General features: G+C 42.2%; 3 protein-coding genes across 3 annotated transcripts; all 3 read right to left on the reverse strand.

The window, feature by feature from the left end:
• Positions 1-1,383: 1,383 nt before the first annotated feature.
• On the reverse strand, positions 1,384-2,891 carry avp (arginine vasopressin). The gene is made up of 3 exons (XM_030060326.1): positions 2,663-2,891; positions 1,813-2,017; positions 1,384-1,631 (listed from the first exon to the last, which is right to left on the reverse strand). The coding sequence occupies exons 1-3, from the start codon at positions 2,780-2,782 to the stop codon at positions 1,495-1,497; spliced, it is 462 nt and encodes a 153-aa protein (XP_029916186.1). The 5' UTR covers positions 2,783-2,891; the 3' UTR covers positions 1,384-1,494.
• A 710-nt stretch (positions 2,892-3,601) lies between these two features.
• ubox5 (U-box domain containing 5) lies at positions 3,602-12,773 on the reverse strand. The gene is made up of 8 exons (XM_030060327.1): positions 12,617-12,773; positions 11,804-11,867; positions 10,410-10,511; positions 9,258-9,408; positions 8,619-9,210; positions 7,564-8,186; positions 7,168-7,347; positions 3,602-5,549 (listed from the first exon to the last, which is right to left on the reverse strand). The coding sequence occupies exons 2-8, from the start codon at positions 11,855-11,857 to the stop codon at positions 5,329-5,331; spliced, it is 1,923 nt and encodes a 640-aa protein (XP_029916187.1). The 5' UTR covers positions 11,858-11,867; positions 12,617-12,773; the 3' UTR covers positions 3,602-5,328.
• Positions 12,774-13,366: 593 nt separating this feature from the next.
• Positions 13,367-21,805, reverse strand: lzts3b (leucine zipper, putative tumor suppressor family member 3b). The gene is made up of 8 exons (XM_030059173.1): positions 21,519-21,805; positions 20,656-21,119; positions 20,401-20,568; positions 19,485-19,613; positions 18,350-18,541; positions 17,229-17,459; positions 16,319-16,690; positions 13,367-16,210 (listed from the first exon to the last, which is right to left on the reverse strand). Exons 1-8 carry the CDS (start codon positions 21,718-21,720, stop codon positions 15,536-15,538), a joined length of 2,433 nt encoding a protein of 810 aa, XP_029915033.1. The 5' UTR covers positions 21,721-21,805; the 3' UTR covers positions 13,367-15,535.
• Positions 21,806-27,965: the final 6,160 nt, after the last annotated feature.

Consider the following 27,965-nt stretch of genomic DNA (forward strand, 5'->3'; position numbering starts at 1 on the left):
TGCTGTATTCTGTTCCAAATGGATCCAGGTCAAATTAAAGCAGGTCTGCCTTCACACAGTGTTCTGGCAGAGACATCTGGCTCCAGTCATTACTATTAGAACTGACAGTTCTCTTCCTCCGTGTAACATGAGCATGTTGACACATAAGAGAAAGACTCTTGCTTGAGTAAATGATTGAGAAATTGGTAGTGATTCAAAATATTAAGCACAGTCTATTAGCACTATCGTGACTACATCAAGTGCAACAACTGATCTTTGTGCTGAACTTGCTCAAACAAATAATGTGGCTTGGAGAAACATGATCAGAGAGCTGCACAAAGGTGCAAATTAAAGCACAAAATTAAGGTAATTGAAGTGCTTGATGTGACTGCAACAGTTGGCAAAGGTGATTTCTCACAGGAGCCTCTGTTAGTGAAAACGTGTCGTTGGGTAACTCTGCGTTCCATTCCCTCTCTTTCACACACACCTGTCTGTCTGTTGTGTGTGAAACAGACAGACAGACACACACACACACATGCACGCACACACAAATTGTCACAAGAAGGCTGATACTGTGATCAGAGGGAAGATAAGACAGGACAAGTCAGTAACAGGTTTTATCTGTGAATCAAGTGTTTGTGTAAGGTGTAATTAATGTAAGTGTACAAAGATGACTAGATGAGACAATGCAAGTTTGTTGACACTGATGTATTCTGTTTTGCCGCTCCTTTTCTTCTTATATTGTGACAGTAAAGTCTTTCAGCACTAACAGCTGGGGGGAAATCTAAGCAATATCTGTCTGGTAAACGTGTAAATCAAGTGCCAAAAGCAGACACAAGAAAACAAGAAATAAATAGGTCACACGACTGGAACGGCTGCAGAATATTTGGGAGCAAAATTCAGGGTTGCATAATATAAAAACCAATGGATCAGTTTTTTTTTTCAAAGAAATAAGAATCGTATCAGTTTGTACAGTGCAACGGACTTATATTTCAACTATGCTTTATTTCAGTCATCTTTTTTACATGGATATGACTCAAAGCTGTACCATAGTTCTCTATATCTGATCTATTTACAGTGTTCAGTTTAACAGTTCACACATTTGAATTGGAGCACTGAAAACTTTAATTTTCCATCAAACAGGAAAAAAGGTTTGTTTACAGTATGTGCATCGGTATATACATTTCTACGCTGGGAACAAACATACAATGCTCAAGTAATCACCCATTATCATGATTCCTCATCTCCAGGGTCTGGATAAGATATTTCAAGCTACATGGCCAATCACTAAACAAGCTGAAGACAGTTTTCTGTCTCTGTTGATCTGCAGTTGCTACAGATAGAGTGGTAGGGGTTAAGGATGAGGATAAAATTTGATTTGGAAGGCCAGGTCAGGAGTTTAGCGAAGAGATCATCTTTCTCTGTTGGACTATGATGGAATGAAGGTGAAAGATCTTCACTCTGTTGCGCTTGTGGGGAGCCAGGCCTTGAGGAGGAGAGGAACCGCACAAGTTTTTAGTACTCAGTCTGCCCTCTAGTGGCCACATGCAGCAGGCGCAGCAGCAGCTCTGCAGGTGAGCTCCCTGAGACTGGAGAGCTGTGGGCCACATCCTCTGTCTCCACCAGGCAGTCCGAGTCCACAGCACAGCTCTCTGTCAGGAAAAAAGGCAAAGAGGAGAGGAGAGGAAAGGAAAGGAAAGAGCTTTAGTAAAACTGTGCCCACAGATGTATAAAATATATAATGTATACAGTTTTCTATCTTTTATTACAATACATGTCACAGGTAGACCTGTTAACCTGATGGCAGCTGCAGCTAATCTGTCCAGACTGTACCTGCATCGCAGCAGAGCCCTGAGGCAGCACAGCGTCCTCCCTCAGATCCACAGGGTCTCCCTCCGGCCTGGCAGGGGGTGAGCAGGTAGTTCTCCTCCACACAGTGAGCTGTTTCTGGGGAGCCCAGCAGGCAGCCGAGGCCCTCCCCACAGCAGATACTGGGGCCAAAACAGCGCCCCCTGTCCCCAGGGCCACAAGGCATGCACTACAGGAGAAAGGTGATTAGATGTATTGAGAGCTTGTCAGTTGTAGAGAGCCAGTACATTCACTTTTGTAAAGCATTAAACTATGTAATCCCACTTCTAAATGATTTTTACACTGTAATACAGTGCATGTCCTCATACACACGTGTTGCAAATAAATTTATCCATAGGCATATGTACATATATACACATTTTTACAATGTAAATTTACATTTGCATAAGTCTTTTCCACTAGACGGATTTCCACACATTTTATCTTTGTTGGTGTGGTGAAATTACCATGAATATAGCCTTACTTAATGACAAAATATTTAGATTCTATTTTGTCATTGCGTTTTACTATTCTTGTCACTTCTACTGTTTTATTGCCAACTCTAATTGGATGCATGTATTGTAGTTTGCTTTTCTCTGTTGAATCCTATTACTTTTCCTGCTGTAAATAGGCTAAAGAGGCTTTATCTTATTTCACAGATTTTTTGTTGGTTAAAAGAACTGTAACAACTCCTTCAGTTAAAAGCAAATATGTGCAGTCAGAGATTCTGTACCTGCATGGTGCGAAAAATAAAGCATGCATCAAATGAAGAAAGAAAGAACACTAAGTTATAATGGACACTGATTACAGTTAGGACGCTTTTGGTTCTCCTCACCTGTCTTAGTCCAGTCTCCGGCAGGGCTCGTTTGCCTCCTCTGGGGCAGTTTTGGATGTAACAGGCGGAGGAGAGGGCTAGGAGTCCCAGGACGCACAGTGGAAACACGGAGTGAGGCATTGCTGTTGGTTTGGATGAGCGCTGCGCACCTGGATTTACTCCGCCTGGTGGTTGTCTGACAGCTGTCCGTGCCGATCCGTTACTTATAAGCAGATGGATATGATCTGACAAAGCGGTTGACACTCATATTTGACGTCAGTGTCGTGCTGCTCTGCTGTCCACACGCGCGCGCGAAGGCTACAGAGTTGCGCGCTGGATGTGCGTGAGAGAGGTCGCAGCGGATATGCCTCTGCATCAGATATGTGTCATCTAACAAATCTACACAAGAAAACAGCAATGTACCTGACAGCAGAAGATGCCTAGTCTGTATTCAAGACAGTGCGACACTTATTTGGCATAACTTTTCTGAATTATTTCAGCCACAGTAATGGACGGCATGAGAGCACACACACAAGATGGCTTAACATGAACAGCTAATTGGACTTGTGGACAACTAATCAGATTTTCATCAATGAGCTCAATGATTAAGTACATTTCATGTTGATCATGCACTTGTTCACACATGCAGTATGGAGTAATGCCAGCTAATCAATGCGGGACAGATTTTTTTAACACGTTGTTATTGTACACATAAAGGCAACAGCAGCAATAGTGGCATCATCAAAACATGACATGGATGAGATAAAAAATAAATAAATTCACGCATAATTTTATATAGACAGTGCAATTAGCATTTCTAATAAACATCAGTGTCTGTGTTCATTACCCTCCTCAACAAGGTCTTGTTACAAGCCTAGGTTTATGTGGTGCTGATTTTTATGCAGCTGAATTACATGTGAATGGTAAATCATAAAATTAAAAATTGTAAGCCTAATAACACAGTTGTAACAAAATCCTTTAATAAGAGTAGCAGCCTTCCAGCATTATCCAGTAATAAGCACCTTAAATACATACACACCAGTTTCACTTCACTCAGTGGTGAAAGAATTCATGATTGAGAATGGACAGTTTATATTTTTAGGCATTACACCCATTTCCTTATTCAGGACAGCTTACAATGAAACCAAAGAAAAACATTCAATTTCTACATCAGCATCAGCAACCAACTGTAAGGAGAACAAAGGATGAGACACATTGTAGTAACCTGACAATATTGGCTAGTGTGATTTGACTGGTGGAGGCAATATTCAGCATGAGAGCTTATGAATAATACTGAGACTATCAAAGTCACTTTTATCTTTGATGTTTACCTGAACAAGTTTCAAGCCCAGCTGATGTTTTTGGTCTCTATTTCTCCAAATGAGCATCTAGGTGTGGGTGCATGTCAATCGCTGTCTTTGCTCTTACTGAACGGATATAGGATCATGACCTTGCTTAAGCTTAACATTGTCAGGGAAACCAACATATAAATTATGCTGTTTTATGATTGTGAAGACCAATAAATGCCGTTTTGTACTCTTTGGTTCAACCTTGATTTTATAGTGCACAGAAAAAGTCAAAAGTCATCATTAGAATGAGTGCTAAGATAGAAAATTGGCAAGGGTTTGAGTACGGGTTTGTATTGTCCCATCGGTGCCCTCTTGTTTATGTTTTCAAGCAAACAAAAGCTAATGGCATACAAGACTGAAGGTAAATCTGAAATAGAGTGAAGAAACAGGGAATTGAAGATGGAAATGAAAATGAAGCAGGGGTTAAAATGGCACTGAGAGGTCAGCTAAGCAGGGCCTTGGCTGTTTGTCTTTCTCACAATGACCACACAACCTTGGACCACTCCATTTCCATTTACACACTCGTGCCCTAAAGCTCTCAGTACCTTGCCATCCTCCATACCTTTCTTTGCGCCTTCTTAGCACATGTACAAAGGCTTTGTACCAAGGTTGCAATTACGCTTCACTCCTCTATAAAATGTTGAGACAGACAGAGGTGATAGAAGGGGGTGAGCAAGACTTTTTCTATTCTCCTGCACAGAATTTTTTTTAAAGGTCTTTCAGTGATGTCCTCTCTTCGCCTGCTGCTATTGCAAACAGAGCTACTTATGATCTGCTTTTGTGCTTACACTGGCCCAGGAAAAATACATGAAAAGCTTTCTAGCTGTGTCAAATATGTTGAAAAGGAAAAGTAAAAAATACAACAAATGGCTGTGGAATAAAGAGTACATGCACATGCTGTAATGTCATGTCATGACTAAATATGTGGTAATGATTTGTAGAAATTACAGTGGTTGCCTGTAGAAATCTACAGGATGCAGTGTAATTTTGGTCCAAACTGACAGTCAGTTTACCTCCCCTGCAGTTAATATATAAAATGCATTAGTAAATGACAACATGACACATTTGCCACAAGTGTGAAGATATTATGGAGTTAGGGTGTCAAAAGGATAAAACATTCCTGGGAAGAAAGTCCATCATCCATCAATGTTGTTATACTTAGGAGTTATCACTTGGAAATGGTTGTAAGCGTGACTGTAAATGGTTATTGATTTACTTTGAGTTCAGCACGGTCACAAATACTAAAGTAGCACATCTGTCCAGCTGCACTGCAGTTCTCGACCTTCCTCTTTGCTTCGTCAAAGGTTTTGAATGTATGGGTTTGTTGTATGTGGTCGGTCACTGATGTACACGTATGATGTCACTGCGATGTGCGGGGCTTTGGCAGGTAGGACATAAGACATGACTGGGTGTTGCTACACTGACAGAGCTCACAGGCTGTGATTTGCTCTGCAGACATGTGCGGCAGAGTAAGTGACCACAGGTTAGCCGGTACACAGATGCCGCAGGTGTGGAATATACAGAGATGGAGCAGGAGCATGCAGAGCACTTTTTCACATCTGAAAAGGAAGTGTAAAGCAGAAATTTACCAAAGAATATAAATAGTTTTGTATAGATATAACAACAGACATGTAAAACAACATATTGTCAAATCTGAGCAGACCTGGGGCCTGTACCATAAAGCTTGATTGACATGCCCAGGGTTTTTCTTAGTTATTTGGCTTCACTTAACCAGACATCCGCAATCCTGATCTTCGGTACCACGAAGCCAGTTATCAACTCGCTAATTGAACCCAGGGTTTTCCAATCTAGATCTGTGTGCGCTCACATAAAAAGGGCAGTGTTTGCTGCATACGACCAATCGCAGACATGGAAAAAAACACCCGAGCCACATACTTTACGACAGAGGAGCAGACAATAATCTTAATACGAGGAATATAAATCCATAATCCAGGCAAAAAGCAACACAGCTGCAGGTGCCAAAAGCCGCAAGGAATGCTGGCAAAAAAATTGCCGACTGTCAATGCGTAAGTTAGTGGGATTATAATATTACTTCCCCACCATGATGGCACAAGTAGATCTGACTATAGTAACATTTGTGATTTCCATAAATTTATGTGTTTATGAAATTTGTCGTTATGGCATATGATTTTAGCCTTATTATTTCAGATGCAACCCCAGTGGAGCAAAAAGAACGTGGGCGCAAATAAAAAATAAGTACAAAAACATACTTCAATGTGGTCAGTACACTACTATATCTTATACATGTAGCATATGTAGGCTTTACTTCTTCACACTGTCTCATCAAATGAGCAGGCCAATTTCCAAGAGAATTCAGTAGGTGGGGCTTTTATACCTGCTGAGCTCTTATCCTGAACTTAACCTGCTTCGGAGCAAGTTACGTGATCAGCTTATGTTACCATGGCAACGTACTCCGATAAAAAGTAAACCAACTTCATGGTACAGAAAACCCAGGGTTAACCCTGAAGTTACCTCGCTAAGCTGAAATCCAGCTTTATGGTACAGGCCCCTGAAGCTGGCTGTATGAATTTAAGATACCAAATAGTCAGTATAGTTTCATTATTCATACAACAGACGGCCATCCTAATGTGTGAAGCTGGTTTACTTACCTTAGGCAAATGTGACACTTACTGTGTTATCAGAAAATGATATAATATGGAGCAGTTTAATTTTCTTGAGTTGATACCATACCATGTGGGAGAAATAGCAGCTTGCAAAAAAGTCACAATTATTTATGATACAGCTAATTTAACACAAATTTGGAATTATTTAAAACCCAACATAACTCAAGGCTGTGTTGCAATATGGTCTATTGAGGCCAGTGCAAGTGCGAAAGCCAGCATCTCTGTTCCTCTGGATTTGTGATTGTTGAACAATTTTTGCAAAGCGTTAGGTCTAGAAGGCAATTCTGGCTCTCTGATTCAAGGAGACTGACACAAAAACCTTACATTCACTGTTGGTGTTTTGGATTCTGTTGTTAAATTCTATGGTAGCTATACTGCAAGTATCTCCACACATGATTTCATGTCATCTAAAATTTGCCAGTTCTCCTTGGGGATTATAAGAACAGCAAGGTCGCCCATTAACAGTTGTTTTTTAAACATTGTTTTGAGTGTTCTTTGGGAGATTTTCCCTTTAACCCAAAATGTTTCCTACCCGTTAGATGCCTTGGTATGTCCACCCTCTCAGATGCCTCCATGTCAGTGGAGACTTGTCTGTTTTGAGGGACGTTTGAGGTGAAGGAGGGTCGACCCTGCAGAGCACAGAAGAGGGCTTCGTCCAGGCTGGTTGACAAGCGCTGCTCATGAGAGCAGCTGCTGGGAACTGAGGTAGGTACTGTACGGTGGAGGAGCACCAACACGTTGACAGGCAGACAAGCAGACGCACACACACACACACACACACACACACACACACACACACACACACACACACACACACACACACACACACACACACACACACACACGAGAGGCAAAAATGTGTTATGTTTTAGCAACTCACCATTACAAAACCTGCAAAAACACTGGGCTGACATATTTCTACACTCACTGGAGGCTTCATCGGTCCTTGGCCTTTTCGTCTGAGGTAAAAGTTGCTTCTCTGCGTGATGAGAACTGACAGGAGTTTCTGTTGCTTCTTTGGGATTTCCACTTTGATTTTGTTTCTTACTTCTGCCCAAGTTTTTGGTAAGAGAACTAGACATGTCATTCCCATTTGTTAATGTACTGTCTGACCCGCTGCCTTCAATTGATGTAGTCTTCTTTGTGTTTCCAGTGCAAACTTTGTGCTGGATGGAATGGTTTACTGACCCTCCACTGGGACCAGGAAAGCTTTGAGACTCTCTGTCCTCCTCAAAAACTAAGAGCCTTGAGGGCTGTGGATTTTCTCCATCCCCTTGTCTCCCCACCTTCCCCTCCCTCGACCCCTCCCCCGTCTGGAGGAGGAAGTGATCAATGCGGCTCTTCAGCTGGGGGTTAGGGAGGGGCTGGGAAGCTGCAGTGAATGGAACCCCTGTGAAGGGGTCATTGGGGGGTCGACCCCAAGTGGCTTCCCTCTTTTGGTACTCCTCCAGGGTGGTGCTGTCTACCGACACTCCACTGGGCAGCAGCATAGGCAGTGTCATTACTTCCTGGGTTATGGGGTCCAGAAACTCCTCTGGGACTGACAGGGAGCTGGAGTCAGAGAACACAGTAAGCCGCCATATTTGTCAGTGTGGTGAGAAGTATAAAGGAATTACAGCTTTATTTTAACTAAACAGACCAAGAGTCTGTCTCATTTATAAGGAATTTTCCAGGTATTTTATCCAAAAAGTTACATGGATTCAGACAACCCATAAAGGAAACATCACATAACTAGCATAGAAAATTTCACCAAATCAAAGAACCTCCCAAGGATATGTCTTATGTTTACTACTGAAATGAGACAATCCTAAACAGTCATATATCCCAAAAATGCTACCTAAATAGCTGCTTTTCAAAAGCAAACAGACCCATAGTTGAGAGAAGAAAGACAGACTATGATGCCACACATGTTGAGAATCAGTCTCACAATGTTGTAAAAACAAGGCACCAATGCAATTACATAAATTAAATCTTAGTATATACCTGGGAGTTGCTGCTGCTTCCAGTGGCCTTGATGGCGGACTGGCACATGAGGCAAAAAACCTAGGCCGGGGCAGCTGTCTTTCACTGGCCTCATGGGCTCTCTTAATCCTCTCCACTTCTTCTGCGGGGCAGCAGCGTGCAGGCTGTCCCCACACTACCAAAGCCTTAAGCCCCAGTGCAGATGCAGCTCCACCAAATGGCAAAGTCACACGGAGTTGTGTCACAGAGCCTAATGAGAGCAGACCCCTGCTCCTTAGCTCCTCTTGCCGACAGTCTGCAGGCCGTGACGGCAGTGGGGAGAGGAAAGGTGGCCGGGGGAAAAAGTGTGAATGGGAGAAAGAGACCTGGGTTTCCTCTCTCAGTTCACAGCGACCAACGAGTTTAAACTGTGGCTCAGGATGGCTGGTTTCATTCTCTGACTGAGCATGTTGTTGGGTCCTCTTCCCTCTGTAAGCTTCACCACATCGAGATTCATCTAGAGCCTCCTCACCCCATTTTTGGGCCTGACAGCTCCACTGGTGGCCAATTATCTTTCCAGATCTATTGTTGTGCTGCTGTTGCTTGTCTTGGCTCTGTTTGTTCCAGTGCTGGCCTTTACCCCGTCTCTGCAGTTCTTCTTTTGTTGGCCATGGTTGTTACCCTGACCTGGGCCCAGAGCCTGGGAAAGTACAGAATCAGAGCTGGTGCTGATCTCCAACCTCTTGCAAGCCTGTCCCTTGTCCATACCCCATGGCCACAGCTCCACATCCACCCTGCACAACTCCACCTGGAAACCAAACTTCAGTGTTACCTGGCAGGAATGTAAGGAGAGTGGACATTAATGATATGGAAGAATGCATGAAATTTATAATGTGATATTGTTGTTGCCACAGTCTGTAGATCTTAGAAATTAACAAATACTATGACAATAAAAAATAAGTGATAGAAAATTAAGTGTTGTAGTGGTTGAGCAGCAAACATAATATTTTGTTGTAAGGATAGAAGGAATGTTTATGTCTTAGGATTTCAACACAGCGGGGTATTGTGAAGATTACATTTGTCAAAACATTTGTCATCAGATTAACTTTAGAATAGTTTAGACTTCATTATATTCTATTCTCCTGTTTTATTATTTTTTTTTTTTGTGCAACTATCTTTTCAACTGGATGGTGTAGATGCTTTGGCAAAAAGTATGTGTGTGTGTTTCCTGCCAATAAAGCCCATTTAAGTTGAATTGAATTGATCACCATCATGCCAAAATAGCCGTTACTGCAGCAACAATATGAGACAAGATGATCTCTGAAGAGAGAAAAATAATTCACTATGAAGCTAAGAATATAGCTGTAAAAACACTACCTCAGTTTTGTTTTTGTTTTTTGTTTTTTTGTTTCTTTTTGGTCATGGTGACATTGACTTCAGTGTTCCTGTATTTGATGATCTGTATTACCCAACAGCTATTTTATTTTGCTTTATTTTGTGATAGTTTTGATGATAGTAGTAAGCGATATGACCTAAAAATCCGAACATATAAAGATTTTATTTTAGTGACAGTAGAGAGTCCTGATCACAGGACCTCAGGCCATTTGCTGCATGTTGTCCCCTCTCTCTCCCCTGCCTTTCCTCTCTCTCTACTGCGACTGTCAAATACAACAGAAATGCCAAAAAATAATCTTTAAAAAACAAACTGACACATAAAACGGACAGTATGTGGTACACCTTCACAGTCAATGCATTTTGTATCTAAAATTACTCCCCTAAGATGCAAATTTTAAATAAATATCTACTAAACTACAACAGACAGCATAATCCTACCTGTACTGGTGGGCGCAGGAAGTACTCCAGCTTGAAGCCCCGCCTCCGGAGAGCAGGGTCCGCTGACACAAGGTTCGTGACGTCATAGCCATCTGCACACAGCTGTATAAGGAGTCAAAAATAGTGTGTATCAAATAATTAATGACTGGAAATAATCATATAGGGGTTAATTGTTTTTTGAGCAAGTACAGTGAGGTGTATGTGCATTCTGACTTCTGAATCAAAAAAAAAAAAAAAAAAAAAAAATCCATCAAATAAATCAAATAAAAATACGATTTCAGTTGAAGAGATTGCACATTTGTACAATACATGCAGTATAAATAATTATTTAATACACTGAAAGTGAATATTGAAGAATGGCAAATGCAATTTTAACTTCTTAAATGACTGGGGCACAAATCACTGAATTCAATTTCAAGAATTCAGTGCACAAATTCAGTTTTCTAATCAAACAAATCGCAGCCCACACATATTCTGCTTTAGAACACCCTGCATGCTCTTACATCAAGTGCAGCAAACTCACCCCAATGAGGAGAACAATTATTTTTAAATCATCTAGAGCATTTTCTGATGGAGAATATACAAAACATCATCTATGTGTGTGTGATAAGTCTGAAAAAGGTTATGACATGGATGGACATCTCTTAGTGTGATTTTCATGCTGGCTGATGATAAATGTGATGTGCAATAACAAATGTGGAAAACCTTGAATTTTCTCGGTTAGTGTCATTAAGATCACAAAGCTTTTATGCATTTCAGATGTGAAGATAGAGGAGCCACATTCAAGTTAGATTGAAAAAAAAAATCCAATATGCAGCAGAAAACTACATCAAACATTATATGGTAGGAGAGGTGACAAGAAAAAAAGAGACAGGGAGTAGAAACGGTGAAAAAAAAAATCATTCAGTCATCGAGGGCAGCGAAAATAAAAGCCACTATCAGATTATTATTAACACCAATAAAAAGAACATAGCAAGGTCAGATGTGATTCAGTCTCCCACACACCATCTTGTCCCTCTGCTTCTTTATCTTCACATCTGTGTCCTCAACCTCCATCCCGCCCTATTTCATGCCTACATACTCTGATTCTTCCTGTTCATGTAAAAGCACATCGGGTGTACTTGTCCTGCCTGTTACAGAAGGGAAAAACACATCGTGGAAATCAAAGGAGGACGCAACTTCTGCCATGTTATGTTTTGTCCAAACTGAATGAGAAACACTGACTGAATTGCTGAATATTCTTGCTGTATGTGTGACATTCACAAGTATAAGGATGTCTCACCTGTCACCTGTGCATTGTATCAGCTTTACGCTTGTTATTTAGGAGAATAAACAGGAACTAAGCCAACATGTGTGCTTGTGATTATATAATTAGTCCATGCAATGTGTTGTACCTTGTCACAATGGACTGTGGTATGAAAATGCGGCAGGCAGAGGTTCAAAACCATATTCTCCAACCTGTAAATACACAGTTATGGTTTTAGAAATTTCCATTCAAACACATTGTCACAGGTAAAACAGGTAATGCTCAATTCTGATTCTTGCGGCTACACAAGTGTCCTCTATAGAAAGAAGTGAGTCGCGTCCTTGTGTTTAACCCCTTTGTCTGCTTGAACATGACCTTTGACCTCACGTTAATACCTGAAGTATATTTGGTGTACCTTTGTTCACTCTAGCCCAGGCATCACAGGGTTAATTTTAATTTAAAAAAAAAAAAAAAAGCCCCTTCAAAGCAGCTACAGCAGATGATAGTAGACAAACGAATTCGGTCTTGTTATATTTCTCTCTGTCTAAATTTAAACAGGCAGATATGCACTATGCAGAGTATGAAACAGAAGATAAAATGTGATATTAGCACATTATCTTTGTGACTGCCACTCGCATTAACATTAAACCGAAGTTATACATCAATAAACTACACTTAACAGTACATATTTTGCCTGGCTAACGTTAACTGAAGCCTGATAAGCAAATGAACTCAGTGCTTGTTTGCTCTTAGATATTTTAAATTTTACTTTACAGACAAAAGCCCCACGTCGTGTATTGGTTTTCCGAAAACCGAAAAACGTTACTGTCGTCGTGTTTTGTTAGCAAATATGCCATAGAAAACATAAAATATTTTTGCTCACGGAGTGTGAAGCTAACACACACTGGTCAGTCTGCCTTTCAACGGTTAACGTTAGCTAAACCAGCTCACAAAAGCTTACTTGTCTTTGGTTGGTAACGGGTTATTTCAGTTGGGACACTCTTGTCTGTTTTAACCGCTTACTACTTGGAACTTGCTTCTTTTCACTGGACTCCTCTTTCCATGTTTAATAGGACGTGCACTTGATAGTACGCATCCACTTGACTATTTAGTTTACATCCGGCACAACTACGGAAAGTGCGAGAGGACAATTTGTACTGTTTATGTAAGCTGGAGAGGGTTTATTGTGGGAGCGTCTGTCCTAGTAAAGGAGGAGGAATTGCAAAGCAGTACCTGTATTCATGAACGCCAACACACATCTCTAAGGGCTGTATTGGTTATTGAAACAGAATGATCTTTTCATTTGCCTCCCTCCACATTAGGTCAGAGGTCTGTTACAGAACAGCAGCTCCGGATCTTGTATGGCCACTATACCGCTTCTACATAACAGATTCAGGTTCTTTCTCAAGGACGTTTCAGTGAGGCAGATGCTTAGATTGTAATCAGGTCTTCTGGCTAGAGGACAGACACTTCACTCATAATGCCACCTTGTCACCCAAGTCACCTGGGACCACAAAGCACTCAGTGCATGTAAGCCTAAGGAAACTTTACACAGTGCCTTTACTTGACAGACTTATTTTATTAGTCACCATGGCATGATGGATGATGTGTGTGTTGGAGCACTCCCGATTGCAGTCCTTCTCCGGTCATCATTTTTAACAAACTTCACCAAACTGGACACCCTAAGCAACTTCAGAAATCAACAAAGTGCTGAATTATTCACATATCTTTATTAGGTCTGCTGAATTTAACAAAGGGATGGTTTTAATCAAGCCAGCACAGTACTAATAACATAAATGCAAACGATAAATCTGAAACATGTATAAAATCGGTAGCATTTTGTCCTCTAAACAATACAATACTGTAACTACATTTATCACCTACATCGAAAAGGAACATCATTTTTGGACAGGGTTGCTATGATTGCACCATTATGGTAGGCCGATAGGCTATCTACACAGTTTAGAAAAACAAAAGAAACGGAAACAGATAAAGGAAAGCTCAAATGGCACATATTTACTCTGTCAGTTCACTATAATATAATAACAGTAATAAAGATGATAATACTATGTAATACCTTAGAGATAATAAGTTAATATTCTTGAGCAACATCTTTGTATGCTGGCATAAACAACACATATAAAAGCCATGATATTCACATCTGAGTCTACTGTACAGTGGAACTCTTGTGTAGTACAGTACATAGTGCAGTTAGCCTCCACTTGTCTGATTTCCCGACTTACCTCTCCTCTGTCTGATCTAAATGAACTACGCAGAGGAGAGGATTTTTTTTTTTTTTTGTCGTAAAAGATATGCCGATTTACCCAGGCTTTTTACTTTCATTAGTCTGAACCGCCTGTCTCACTGCCCCTGTGCCAAGCATCAGTGTACACTGTACTGTACTTAAAGCCAAAAAATTCCCTTTGCTCTTAATATATCTTCACTTGCTGTATTGCCACTAGTCCCTCTATCCTCAATCTCATAAGCTGAAGCTTTTCGTATGGATACACACATGCACACGCGCGCTCACACACGCCCAAACTCTCACACATACAATCTATAACTATTATAAGTATCTCTTTCTAGTATATCATACATTCTATAAAATTTCTGACCTTTGGGGATACTGACTGCTTTCTCTGATTTCTTGGCTGTAAATGCACAAAGTGAATGACACAATTATTATATTATCATAACCAAATTCAGATTGTGTGCTTCCATTCATGTTTTTCTTGCACTCTTGCACTCTTCCAGTTCAACGAGAAGAATAGAAACCATTTTCTATTGACTCTCACTGGAGGTGGGAGCATTGTAAAAGCTCTCTAATGATCTCTTGTGTTCATCTTTAGTCACTGCAGGCCGTCTGCAGTGAAGGCGAACCAGGTTCTCCCACATCCCTGAACTTATTATAGTATTCAGAGATGGGGCTGATTATCTACCAAACGTATTAATTTAATTCATTTTGTAGAAAATATAAACTCTGCTCGTCTTAACGATGTATTTGGATGGGTCGTGCAGGGTGAACCCTGTGCATGAAATGACCGGAAACCTGAATCAAGTCTGAGACCTTTTGCCTGTATCGAATCAACTCAAATGTCAATATAATCTTGCCCGTAGTCTTGGTTTTAAATTAAATAGCGTAGTCATGTGTAGTGATGTGGTGTAAGAGGTTTGCTGATATATAGTTAAAGCACTGATAAGAATATCAAACTCTTGATTTTTTCACCTCTTCTCAGCAGTAGGTCATTCTGTTATACATGCTGGAAAGAATGGAGTAAGGCGCTCTCTGGCCAAAAATGCAAGTTAACATCACACACTCTAACCACTAAAATCTACTTTTACATTACCACTGACACGCACTGACAGTGAATAAATACCGCATAATATTCTTGTTGATAATTTCTGACAATATCCCTGATTTTCTTGGTCCTTTTCTAGCATGGGTTTTAAGCAACCCCCATATTAGTGCTGTGATCTAAACATTGTCATCTAACATTTGTTTTTTTCTGCCATCCATCAGCGTGGGACACTTCACAAACACCATCTGATTATGTAGGATGCAGTGTGCAACTAGTGAGAGAAAGGCTGCTTAGGAGGATCAAAACCAATGATTGGTTAACTGTAGCTCTACTCCCTATTCAGCTGATCTGCTTGTTATTGATAATGTTGCAATTTACAGTAGGCCTTTGTAGCTGTTTACAGTCAACAGTTGTGTTAAACACTACGTGTTAATGTGAAAGAATAGTTTGTATGTCAAACTGTACTGATGTACTCAGTTGTACACTTTTTTTTTTTTCTCTTGTATTCTGAAGTAGTTTTTTTGTAAGAGGTTTTGGATTTGATTGGAAAGTTTGTGTTTAGTTGTTGAATGGAGCTGTCTTTATATCTCAGTAGATTCTATCCTCTCCAGGCGTGAGGGTCCTGCCCAGGGAGGGGCAAGCTGGTGGAGAGAAGGTGGGCCCTTCTGGTCCTCACAGGGTGGGGAGAGGGTGAGGGCGATGGGGGCAGGGAGAGATGCTGGAGGCTGGGGAGACAGAGGTGAAAGGGCTGGTGGTGGAGGAGGAGAATTGGAGGAAGAGGGTGAAGGAGTGGCAGTGGTGGTGGTGGTGGTGGTGGTGGTTGTAGTAACTTTTGCTCCCAACTGACCCATACGTTTTTCCAAAGCCTGGTTCTTCTGCAGGGTTTCCACATAGCTGAGCTGCAACTGTGCCTGGTATTTCAAAACCCGTTCCTTCTCATCCTGCCAGGTGTGTCGTTCCTGGTCAAAGTTGAGGGCCTGGCGTTCCCGTTGTTGTCTCTCCAGCCGCAATGCTGCCTGCAGCTGCTCGAGCTGCCTGCGCAGATCACCTGCCTCATCCCAATGGCCTTCCTGACCCCGCTGTGCCTGGTGAGCTTCCTGACGCAGCTGCACCTCCTGGCAAAGCTGGGCCTCATGACGAAGTTGGGCTTCTTGACGCAGTTGGACCTCCTGCCGCAGCTGGGCCTCCTGGCGGAGCTGGGCCTCTTGGCGGAGTTGGGCCTCCTGACGGAGCTGGGCTTCCTGGCGAAGTTGGGCCTCTTGACGCATTTGTGCTTCCTGGCGGAGTTGGGCCTCTTGACGAATTTGGGCTTCCTGGCGGAGCTGGGCCTCCTGACGCAGTTGGGCCTCCTGACGGAGTTGAGCCTCTTGACGAATCTGGGCCTCTGGGCGCAGATGCATGTCTTGCTGAATATGAACATCCTGCCGGTGCTGTACCTCACGCCACTGAGCTTCTTCGCGTTGCTGCCTTTCCTGTCTCTGAGCTTCCTGCCTCTGGGCTTTGGCCTCATCACTCTGAAGACTCAGCAGGGTATCAGACGTGGTGTTGAGGGAGGTAGATGAGGGTTCGGAGGGGGTACGTGTACAGTGGAGAGCTCCCCAGGGTGGCAATAGCCCTGCTGCTGCTAGGTTAGGGCTAATTACGACTTCTGCTCCCCTGCCCACCTCACTCAGAGCCCGCTTCAAACTAAGCACCTCTGCCTCAAATACACCCAGTTTTTCTCTAAGGATAGACACCTGCAGAAAGGAAAAGGTATATCATAAGTTAATAAGTTAATTGAAATATAGTATTTGAAGGCTTGTTTTGTGTGTGTGTGTGTGTGTGTGTGTGTGTGTGTGTGTGTGTGAGTGAGTGTGTGTGTGAGTGAGCTGTCTCTCATTGTCAGACGACATATAGTCTTTCCTTAGCTGTTTGTTTGTAATCTGATGAAGGCCCTGTTGCCAATGTGGGCAGAAAAGTCATATGCTTTTAGTATTTAGCCTGATAATCTCTATCTTTTTCCACTGTGAGCAAGAGTAGTGCCTTCCTTTGCCAACCAATAAAACCTCACACCTTAAGCTTGATGCTTTAGGTGTGATGGCTGTTGAATAACTGCTGCTTGAATAACTGAATAATGATAATTGATGATCATTTCTAAAAACTGGTTGACGATGTCTTTCGTTTGTGATTTTCATAATGTATGTAAACTTCTCTTTAAAAGAAGGCCTCTGTAATTACCAATTAGTATTAAATAAAGGTTAACTGAAATGAAAATCAAATTTTAAATCTCTGTACCTCTGATAGGGTCCTCCTCAGTTCTCCCTCACACTTCTCAAGCTCCAGACTCTTGGAGCTGTAGGAGTCCTTTAGGCCTAGCATGGCCTCCTCCCGCTCCCTCAACTGGGCATTGAGCTCCTTCAGCTGGCCTCGCAGAGCCACCATCTCTCCAGCTCGCTGGGTCACTTCAGCCTGGCTCTCCCTCAGCTGCTGCTTAAGTAGGGAGATCTCTCCTGCCTTCTGACAAACCTGATAAGGAAGGGACAAGTGGGTGAGTTGCATGGCTTTCAAAATAATAATTAAATCCAGTAGAAATGTGTAAGCATACGAGGAGGGTATACTCCCTATGGGCATGACTTACCTGGACTGCACAAGTGGGTTAATCATAAACACATGCTCACACAGAGTCAGACAGGTACTTTTGCACACATGCAAGCAAAACAAGCATGGACCTAATCTTACTCTCAAAATGATATACATAAATACACACACAGATATACACATACCGTTTCTCACCAATTAATCGTCGCAAATAGCCGCCTGGTTCTTTTAAACGCCTGGGGTCTGCACCCATTTTGCGTATTAAATGCCCACTCAAATAACCACCGGGGCGATTATTTGCATTATATTGAGGTAAACCAAAAATAAGGCTATTCAACTTATTTTTGCAGACGTAAACAGTTAGCTGCACAATAACTGTGCGGCACTTCTGTTTTCTGTCAAAATAAGAGAGCTAGCTAACGTTAGAAAAAAGGGTGTACTGTAATCTTAAATCGACCAACTAACTCTTATTTTGACAGAAAACGGAAGTGTCAGAGGGAACGACTCGCAATACCGGTACATACGCTTTGCACTATGTTTGTATGTACAGATATGTTTACCTTATGCCTTACAGTACTTTTGTACTAAAAAATATGTTGGACAGTACCTGTCATTACAATAATGGCCTGGTGCAGGTCTGTGTAAAAATAAATAAAGGCCTGCAGCAAATAGCCGCCTGGTTCTTTTAAAGCGTATTAAACGCTATTAATTGGTGAAATACGGTATATTCAGTGCTTAACCACTGAGTCTACCATGCTGTACGCCTGGTAATATTTTACTGAAGTGTAACTAGTAAAGCACACACTCATATATCTCACCTCCCACTTGGTCTCTTCCAGGCGAGGCAAGATGTCAGCTTGCTCCTTCCTGTAATCCAGACACTTCCTCTCCAGTTCCTCTCTCTGGGCCAGAAGAGCAGCCATCTCTTCCTGGAGCCTCCTCTTGTCCTGGGACAGACGTGTTATCTGGGCCTGCAGGGCTGTCTGGGAGCGCTGGGCACGACGTGTAACCTACAGTAGTACGTGATCTGTTTAGTGTTAACTTAGGGGTGATTGGAAGGTTATCTATCTATCTATCTATTCCAAAGCATTTCAAGTATGAAATGTAGGCCTATACATCACCTGCAAGTATAACCTCTGCTGGCTTTAATAATGAATGTACATAAGACATTTAACTGTTGTGTCTCAGGGTTGGATTAAGCCCAAATAGCCTCAAGATGTTACAGAAATTTATTTGCATTCACCTGCATCTTGAATACCAGAGGAAACCATTCAAAAGCCGGATCACATACCAGCAGCTGGTCAAAAAGAGACAAGTCAAAAACCTTGCAATAGTCTCTTCCAGGAGAATGTACACAAACAGTGTGACAGATATGCACTCAAAAGTTGACTTCACTCAAAAGTTGATACTTAAAATGCATCTTGAACAGAAAAACACTGGTCCATCTTTGTTCTGCCCATCTCTGTTCTATGTAAGTGCTGTTCTCCACAGCCATGAGTGGCATACAGTTGCTGCCTCTAGCAGCCGAAGGCCAACTTTAAAAACATGAGTGATATGCCAACCAAACATGCAGATCCTGATTTACAAGGTTACATTGCTGTATCATGTAATTTATTATGTTTGTTGGGTTTGTATGGTCCATGTGTCACTTGTGGATGCCAAAATGGCTCTTGCACAGTATGGTGGCTGTTGGAATAAGACATAGAGGTTTCCATTTCTAAGACCGTCAAAGCAGATTATAAGAATGTAATCAAAATGTTATCACAGTTATCTATTTTGTATACACACCAGGAGGAAGCAGATCCAGTTTTTGACGGGACACTTCTTGCTACACAATATGTGGTCAAGGTTTTGCATGGGTACTGTTTGGAGTCAAGATGCAAGTAAATGCAAATAAACTGAAGTGACATCCTGAGGCTGTTCAAGCTAGGTCCGAGCGCACAGTGAGGTCACCTGTTGCAGGCGTGAGGCATAGTTCTGCCTCAGCTCATCCATCTGGCGCTCCCAGACACGTTGCTTCTCCTCAAACACCTGAATGATCGCTGCCTCACTTTGGTCCAGGTTACGGCGCATGTGCTGCACCTGTCAGCATAGAAGAGAGGAAACAGATCAGTTGATTAATCATTCCTGCCAAGACTCAGGAGATGTGTTTGAGAGGTGGGGATAGGTGTGCAACATGCTGCAAATATGCAGCAAGGCCCAAATCATGACACAATCGAAATTTTAGCAAACACAAGGAGATCTGTGACCATTGAACTTCAGAAAATTCATCTTTTGTAGCCAGCAGGCAAGAAAACTGCACAAGATAGGAACTGCATGAAGGCTTTAGGTTCTCCTGTTTTTGAAGCATACTAGGCCAAAAAAATTTAAAGATGGTAAATGCTGAAATATGTGTAAAATGTTCTGATAAATCAAAAAGGATATACTCATTCATTCATTCATTCATTCATCTTCTAAACCGCTTATCCTCACTAGGGTCGCAGGGGGGTGCTGGAGCCTATCCCAGCGCACATAGGGCGAAAAAGGATATACTATATATTGTAAATAAATCTCCTCAGTGAAATACCTGTCATAGTAGAACACTACTTTGCCTCAAATGTCAAAGCAATGTCAAAATGTCACATTAGGATTGCATACTAAAATGCAACTTGAAATTTACAACTCTTTCTCTCAGAGGTATGTAACTTGTTTGTAGCATGTGCGATTAAAATGCAATTATCATTATATTCAATCAACCTATAAACTAAAGCTGTACAAGATAACAGCTTGTAAATATCTTAAATATTGCTTGTATCAGCTGACTTTTAATGAAACTCCTGTCAAGTAATCACAATGCAAGTGTAAATCAAGCATCTGAGTGACCCCTGACCTCTTGTTCTTTTTCCCACAGACGGTCCTCCAGGTCTTGGATGATGTCATCAGAGGAGGGGGAGGGGCGCAGCGGTGCTGGGGCATCACTCAGATGGCTCAGCCTCTGATAAGATGAGGAGCTCTTTCCCGAGGAGGAGCGGCCACTGTCTGAGGCACTTAGCCCATTCTGGAAGAAACATAAAGTATCGCTTTTCATTCAAAGTAATAACAGCACATTGCACTTATAGTTATGTGCTGAGTGTGTTGGTCCTACCTGGTAGCCGGGTTTTTCCAGCTTATCCAGGCCTGCCGCTGCTCCAGCCATGCCCAACCTGTTAATGTGGCTGGTGGAAGCACTGAGCGGCCCAAGGGCTGCCGGAGGGCCATAACCAGACCCAGAGCCTGTATATGTGGGCAGGCTGGTCAGGGAGTTCCTCCCTGAGTCAGACATCCCTCCCTGGACCACTTCATTACCATTTCCCCCTCCGTCGGTTCTGCTGGGCCTCACCGGACTGTCCTGGTCAAGGAGCAGGGCCTCTGGGACCTCTCCTGATTCTCCTCCACCACCATCTCTACCTCTCCTGACACTTCTTCCCTCACTCAATCCTTCACCCCTTGCCTCAGGTTTCCCATCGCTCCCAGCACCTCCTGCCTGGCCCACCAGGTTCTGCATGGAGTGGAAGCTCTTGGGAACTACTGGCTTGAAGGCAGAGGGGCGAACCAGTCCTGAGTTGTTCTGTATCATCAAAGATGGGGAGGGTGGAGGGACAGTAAAAGATACAGATAGATATGGAGACAGAGAGTTAGAGAGAGACATGAAACAACATTCAAGTAAAAAATTAAGTTGGTAGACAAAATACCTCTATATCATAACATGTCTAACATCACTGTTGTAGTAATGAACTACAAAATGTAGATCATTCAGGGATAAAAATTTAACACTGTGATGTGGGAAATATTATAATAATGTATTAGACACACATTATACATATTATGATGTGTTCAATCTACTCAAGGGGCAAACTACTTTTCCAGGTACTTGAACATCTTCAAAAATGGTCACTTGTAATGTGAGAGTAAGTAAGTGGTCTTGTAAGGGATTTTTGTGTTTTTAATACCCAGGCCTGCTATACCCATGACTTACCTGCTCCAGTTTCCCTGACACTGGCAGGATCTTGGGTGGGTTATGGTTGGGAGGGTTCTTGTTGGACGGATTGTTCTCACTGTCATTTCTGACGGCCATCTCTCTGTGCTGGTGTTGATTCATGCAAACACCGTTCTTCTCATTTGCTCCTAGACCCACAATATTCCCACAAACATCTAGACCTGCACCCTGCATTTCTCTCTCTCTCTCCCGCTCCCTCTCTCTTTCTAATCTCTCATTCTCCAGCCTCTCTCTTTCCCTTTCCCTCTCTCTTTCCCTTTCTCGCTCCCTTTCCCTCTCTATCTTCTCCCTCTCAATTCTCTCTCTTTCCCTCTCTCTGGCTCTCTCCCTTTCTCGCTCCCTTTCTCTCTCCAGCCTCTCCCTCTCCACTCGTTCCCTCTCCCTCTCACGGTTTCTCTCCCTCTCTCGTTCCCTCTCTAACCTCTCTCTATCCCAGTCTCTGTCCCGGTCCCTGTCTCTGCCCCTCTCTCCCCTCTCACGTTGTCTCTCCCTCTCCCACTCTCTCTCCCTTCTTCCTGCTCCATTCCCACACTCCAACTGGTTGTTGTTGGATGGGGCCGTCATGGTACATTCTGTGTTGGTGGAGGAGGCTGTTTCGGTAGGCCGGTCTGTCCCAGTACAAGTCCCAGTCCCAATACTAACACTTCCTCGCTCATCGCTAGAGGCCGTTCCATCAGATATAGTAGCCGGGGGACGGGGCAGCCGCTCTGCGCTGCAGCTGCGGTCGGCAGGGCAACGGCGAGAGAGAGGAGGGGCCCGGGGCAGGGTGGTCCTCGTGCCCACAGACTTCATGGCAAACTCCTGCTCTCCTGCCACCCCACTGCCAACACTGCCCATAGTGGGGTCAAAGGTCAGGGATTAGAGGTTAGGAGTCAGGATTGAAGGGGAGGGTCACACATACACTTGGAAGTAGTGTGGGTCATCACAACCTAATGCAGGTAGTGGGGGCACACACACTAGAGGAACACAGAAAAACAAAAGGAGTTATACAATATCGTAATTGCATAATAACTAGTTATACAATAAGAGCTAATACTGAATGGATTCCATCCCACATACATGGGCCGCCTGGTCCTCCCACAGAGATAAACATGAATAGGGTTAGATAGATTAGTCTGGACAATTATGCATGGCACAAATGCAACGTGTAAAAATAAAACCTCTCAAGGTTCAATCATGCCTATGGACGCCAAGCCCAATATTACTCTGCTTTGCAAAGCATTGGCATAAGTGAAAAAAATCCACCCAGCATCTCAAATGCACACACAAACTCAAAATATGCAAGCATATTTAACTATCAGAATGTCCATATAGATGTGTGTATGTCTGTGTGTGTGTGTGTGTGTGTGTGTGTGTGTGTGTGTGTGTGTGTGTGTGTGTGTGTGTGTGTGTATGTGTGTGTGTGTGTGTGTGTTTGTGTTTTAACATAAAATGACACAGGCTATCTGAACACACTATGGCATCCGTAGGTACCAGATGTCATTTATGAAGTGATTCACAAAAAGACGCTAAAACGTTATTTGTAGCCCTGCAAGCTCACTGAATCACAACATGAGGTATGAGACATCACCAAAATCACACACTTGCATATTAACCCTTGTGTTTGTGTATGTGTGTGAGAGAGCGGGGAAGGGGGGCGTGCGAGAGAGAGCGAGAGAGAGAGAGAGAGAGAGCGAGAGAGAGAGAGAGAGAGGGAGGGAGGGAGGGAGGGAGAGACGCAGTCTTGCCAGTTGTCCTCCCCTTCTGAGCCCATTTACTAGAGGTTTACTTCCACTTGGGTGAATAGTAGTAGTAGTGAAATACACTGCCTATGTGCTGCTCTGCCTCAATCCCCTCCCCTCACGACTCTCTCTCCCCTCTCTCTCTCTCCCTCCCTCTCTCTTTCTCTCTGCATCCCTGGGCGGCAAGGGCGGCTTTAGCAGCATCCGCATCAAGCCCTGAATCGACTGCGCTTCCAAGCAATTATGCGCGATAAGACACAACAAACGCACGATCCTCGCCGAAAAAATACAGAAATACACAGTGTCATTGACATTGACGCTGTATCATGCAGAAGCTTTGATTTACCGACTGTAGCATCCTGGCAGTCCGTCATCAAAGGCTACTCACTATTTTGCAGCTCTGCTGTTTGTAAGATGGCAGCCTCAATAAACAATATTGTCACAAGACAGGAACGTCAGTCCTGGTCGGCCGGGCTCTGAATTATTCTGCGATGGTACCATGGGTCGGTAATATTAGGGATGCTGTCTTCGACCGCTGTCAGCGTCGGATGCTGATGATGGAGTCGGTCGGTTGATACGCGCATCAGCTGAGAGACACACACCCACCTCTGGCCCCGCCCCTTTGGCTGCATGATAGAAACGCCCCTTTTTGGCATCCCTCCAATGCGCTCCATCGGGCAAAGCCTAGAGTCCTATAGAGTCTACCACTTCATGGATGGATGGAGGGATGCATTGGGAAGAGGTATTAAATGGAGACCGATTTTGCATGTTGGTGTCCTTTAATTGCGCAAAAATGCTTGTTCCATGCTTCCATATACGATTAATGTTTTATATATCATATGTTAATGAGGCTATGCAAGGATTTGTGTCTTTAAGCTATTGAGAATTACCTGAAAGCGGGCCATACTGAATTTTCCCAATGGTTCACTCACTGTTTGAAGTTCTTTTTTTCCCCCTGGCTCCCCTTCCAGGATGTCCTCAGTCTGGGTCACAGAAGAATGATGCCAGTTTTCCCCCATTTTTTGAGGACAGGCAATGTGATGCATTGTGATGCTTAAATACATCAAACAAAAGGCAGAACCAATCAGTTCTCTCCACCTATCTCAACTCAGCTTCCCCAGACTGGTCATTTGTGTCTGGATAAGGGATGTCCTTATGTGACCTAAGGTCTATTTCAAAACCTCCTTCTGCTGCCTCATTTCCCCCATTCACGGTGTAGCCTTGGATGTTTTCACAAGGGTCATTTTCACAGCACTGAAACACCTTTATCCACTAATACATGTTCTGATCTATTATTACTAAATGAAAAATCTATTCTAGCAAACTATGAAGGAGGCATTTGAAACTTTACAATACCTTTGCAACACTATAAAATATTGTCTTCTAATTATAGGGTAGGAAAAGGCCTAGATCACCTCCACTCTGCTTTCACCATTTCCAAGAGCATCCAACATTTGTTTGATATACAATTGCTAATACAGAGTAGTGGTTCTCAAACTTTTTAGTGTCAAGGACCCCCAGTTTGATAAATATCAGACTGTGGACCCATATTTGATAAAATAATCTGATAACATCCAGTTATTCTGTAACTGTCTATACTGTAGACTGGCAGACAAGTGTGAAGCCCTTATACTTTCTCTCATACTTACTTCTATAATTAATGAAATAATAGTGAAATTATAATATTCCCCATTTTTCTGTGGGCCTCCTAGAGCCCCCTAAAGGACTCCTGGGGGTCCCTGGCTCCAAGTTTGAGAACCACTGGTGCTCAAGCAGTAATCTTTTTTTTCTGCAAGTCCAAAATACCTTCCCTTGGACATTTGTGATCATGTGGCAAGTACATAAGATATTTACTTATACTTAAGATATTTAGCAGATGTCTCATGTTAAGTCTCATCATTCAGTGGGCTGCACAAGAGAGATGTAACTCAGTGTTGGGAAGGTGGTCCTACTATATTGTGGCATTTCAAAATAAGGGTACAACTCTTCACTCTGCTTTCCAGAGCACTCTTATCTGACGGTCTCTAGAAGACGTGTTGGTCCTCAGGTAGCCTGTGTCGCATGTTTTCATCTCTACATCTCTACATTTCCTCAATGAGTCCTGTTTTTCTACTCTTAGCTTTGTCCTATTTATTTTCTCCTCTGTCATTTTTCCATTCAGTTTACTTCCAGTTTTGTTTTTACTTGATCAATCAGTTCCTCAGGTTTTGTTTTTCCTTTAAACTAGTCTGCAGCCCCTCACACTGGAGCTCCTGTCCCTGCTCATTTGCACACTTTTCTGAATCACTGAAGTGTGTTTGGTGACTTTAGTGCAGAGATGTTTGAGGATCTTGGCCTGTCTTTAGTTACACTTTTCACTCAGCATCCTTCTAACCAAATATCCCTCAACACTAAACTTCTTTTTGCTTCAGTTTCACCTTTCAGCTTGTGTTGCTTGCCCCAACTTCTCCTCTTGTCATCTTATGTTTCTTACTGTGGTTTATTCAGTGTTTACATCTGTGTCCACTGTTACTGCTTCATATCCTTCTTGGAAATTTGTATCTTTTACTGTTTGTTTGTTTTTTTCCTGCCTGCCAGCTTTTACCTAACCCACCTTTAGAGCTGTTTTTCTTGTTTTTCTTTTCCTTAACATGGGAAATAGATCATCAGAGTTCCCCCTATAGGATGGGAGAGAAAAATGCAGCGCTCCATGCTTACTTCCCCCCTGGCTCCCTCTCACAGTGCCCCTTGAGCCCAGCCCTGCTCTTGTCCTCCTCCTTCTCCTTCTCCTCCTACCATTTCCTCTTTCCCTCTTTCACTTCCTGTTGGGGGATCTTACTAATCTTGCAGCAGCTTTCATGGATGCTGGTTTTGTTCTCCCAGCCGTTGATGTGGTTTTCCTTCTTGACCTCAGTCATAACCATCAGGCCTCCAGCACGAAACCGTACAGGACAGAAACAGGACTTGGCCTTTTAAAACAATGTAAAACTCAACACTCCCTGTCAAATGTAGTAACGTTGTAAACCCTCCTTCACACTGCTCAACGCTAGACTCCTCAAAATGATTCATCATCTCATCACACATTTGTTTTAATATTAAATACAAGACATGTTAACAATATGGCAGAATAGGTTTGTACTAACACATTTTGATCAGGTCGCATTTCATAATGATAATCATAATCATAATCAACTGTCATACACCCACCCCTACACACACACACACACACACACACAATCACACACTTTGGCCTATTTAGTCATTCTATTTTTTGTTTGTTTTTGGTTTTTTTTTCAGTGTAATTTATTTTTTAATCTCATGTTTTTATTTTTGTCGTTTTCGGCAAAATACAGTCAGTTACAAATGCTTTAATGAAAAGTATGATTCTGCTTGACTTGACTTGATTAGCACACATGTCAGACTAATCATGTACTTTGACATGTGTGCAAACTTAATTGTAAATATTTTCACATGTACAACTCTCAATAATATCTTCCTCTTCCTTCAAACAGGTCCTCCACACAATCAGCTACATTTCAAATTATCTTTTCATGTTTACTACTTAACAACATTGTGCACAATTACATCTAAAGTCACACACTTCAAATGTCTCAGATAAATGCAAATGAATATTTACTTCTTTTTTTTTCAATGATGACAGATTTTGAGTACATGTGTTTTAAATACAGTAGGGACATTTTGAATAATAAGTGACACTATAGATAGATTTGTATCATTCCAGCTATAAAACTAAATGATGTCAGGGACACAGAAAAAGAACAATATACAAGTCCAGCTCCTGCAATATAAAACTAACAAATACTGTGCAATTTTGTATTTTGTATTTTTTTTTTTTTTTTTTTGACTGTTTGTTCGATTCTTGCAAATATTCACAATTAAGTTTGCATCATCTAATCCAGCCATTGTTCATATTGCAGCATCTTACACTGGGATTTTGCTTGGATTGCAAGGTCATTTCCATTTTGCAGCTTCTTATAGGTGAATCTCTTTAGAGTCTAATATCAAAACATGAATCCACCAAATCAACTTGCTCATCCAGGTCATGTTCTCAGTGGAAAGGGGTTAGTGATTTTCGTTTTTATAATTCAGTTTTCAGATCGCAATTATTCTGTCACATTTCATCCAATATATACAAGAAAAGAGGGGAAAAAAAGAGAATAAAACATGTTGAATATCCAGCAGGACAAGGCAGGAAACAATTAAAACAGTGACCCCAAAAAACAACAACAAAACAAAAAACTGGCATAGTTAAGGGGGTGTGTATATTAACAGGGTGCACACACATCAGTGATGTGCCCTGCTACAAATACATCCCTGTATTTTTGAGTCAGCTGGGCTATGTGTGTGTGCCTCCATAACCCTGAGTTATATTTTCCTTTTCCTTCAAACAGCTCCTTCACACTATTTAATTGTTTATTTCACAAGTGTCACAAACATATTTCTAAAGTATCTTTACTGGTTCTTTGATACAAATGAGACAGATGGCATTTACCATATGTTGCTGTTACATGTATACAGTTACTCCTCAAGCCTGTTTCCATGGTGATGCAAAATAAGGGCCCAGCACTGTTCCACGGTATATTTGTCTGTTTCTAAAAAAATAAAAAAATAAATAGAGTCATGTTTACTTGTATTTAACGTTTACATAGGCTGCTGTAAAACATGGTCACTTCAGAGGAGGCCGGTTTAAATCCCACC

Source organism: Myripristis murdjan, chromosome 9 (assembly GCF_902150065.1).
Source record: "Myripristis murdjan chromosome 9, fMyrMur1.1, whole genome shotgun sequence".
In the NCBI taxonomy this organism is placed as follows: domain Eukaryota; kingdom Metazoa; phylum Chordata; class Actinopteri; order Holocentriformes; family Holocentridae; genus Myripristis; species Myripristis murdjan.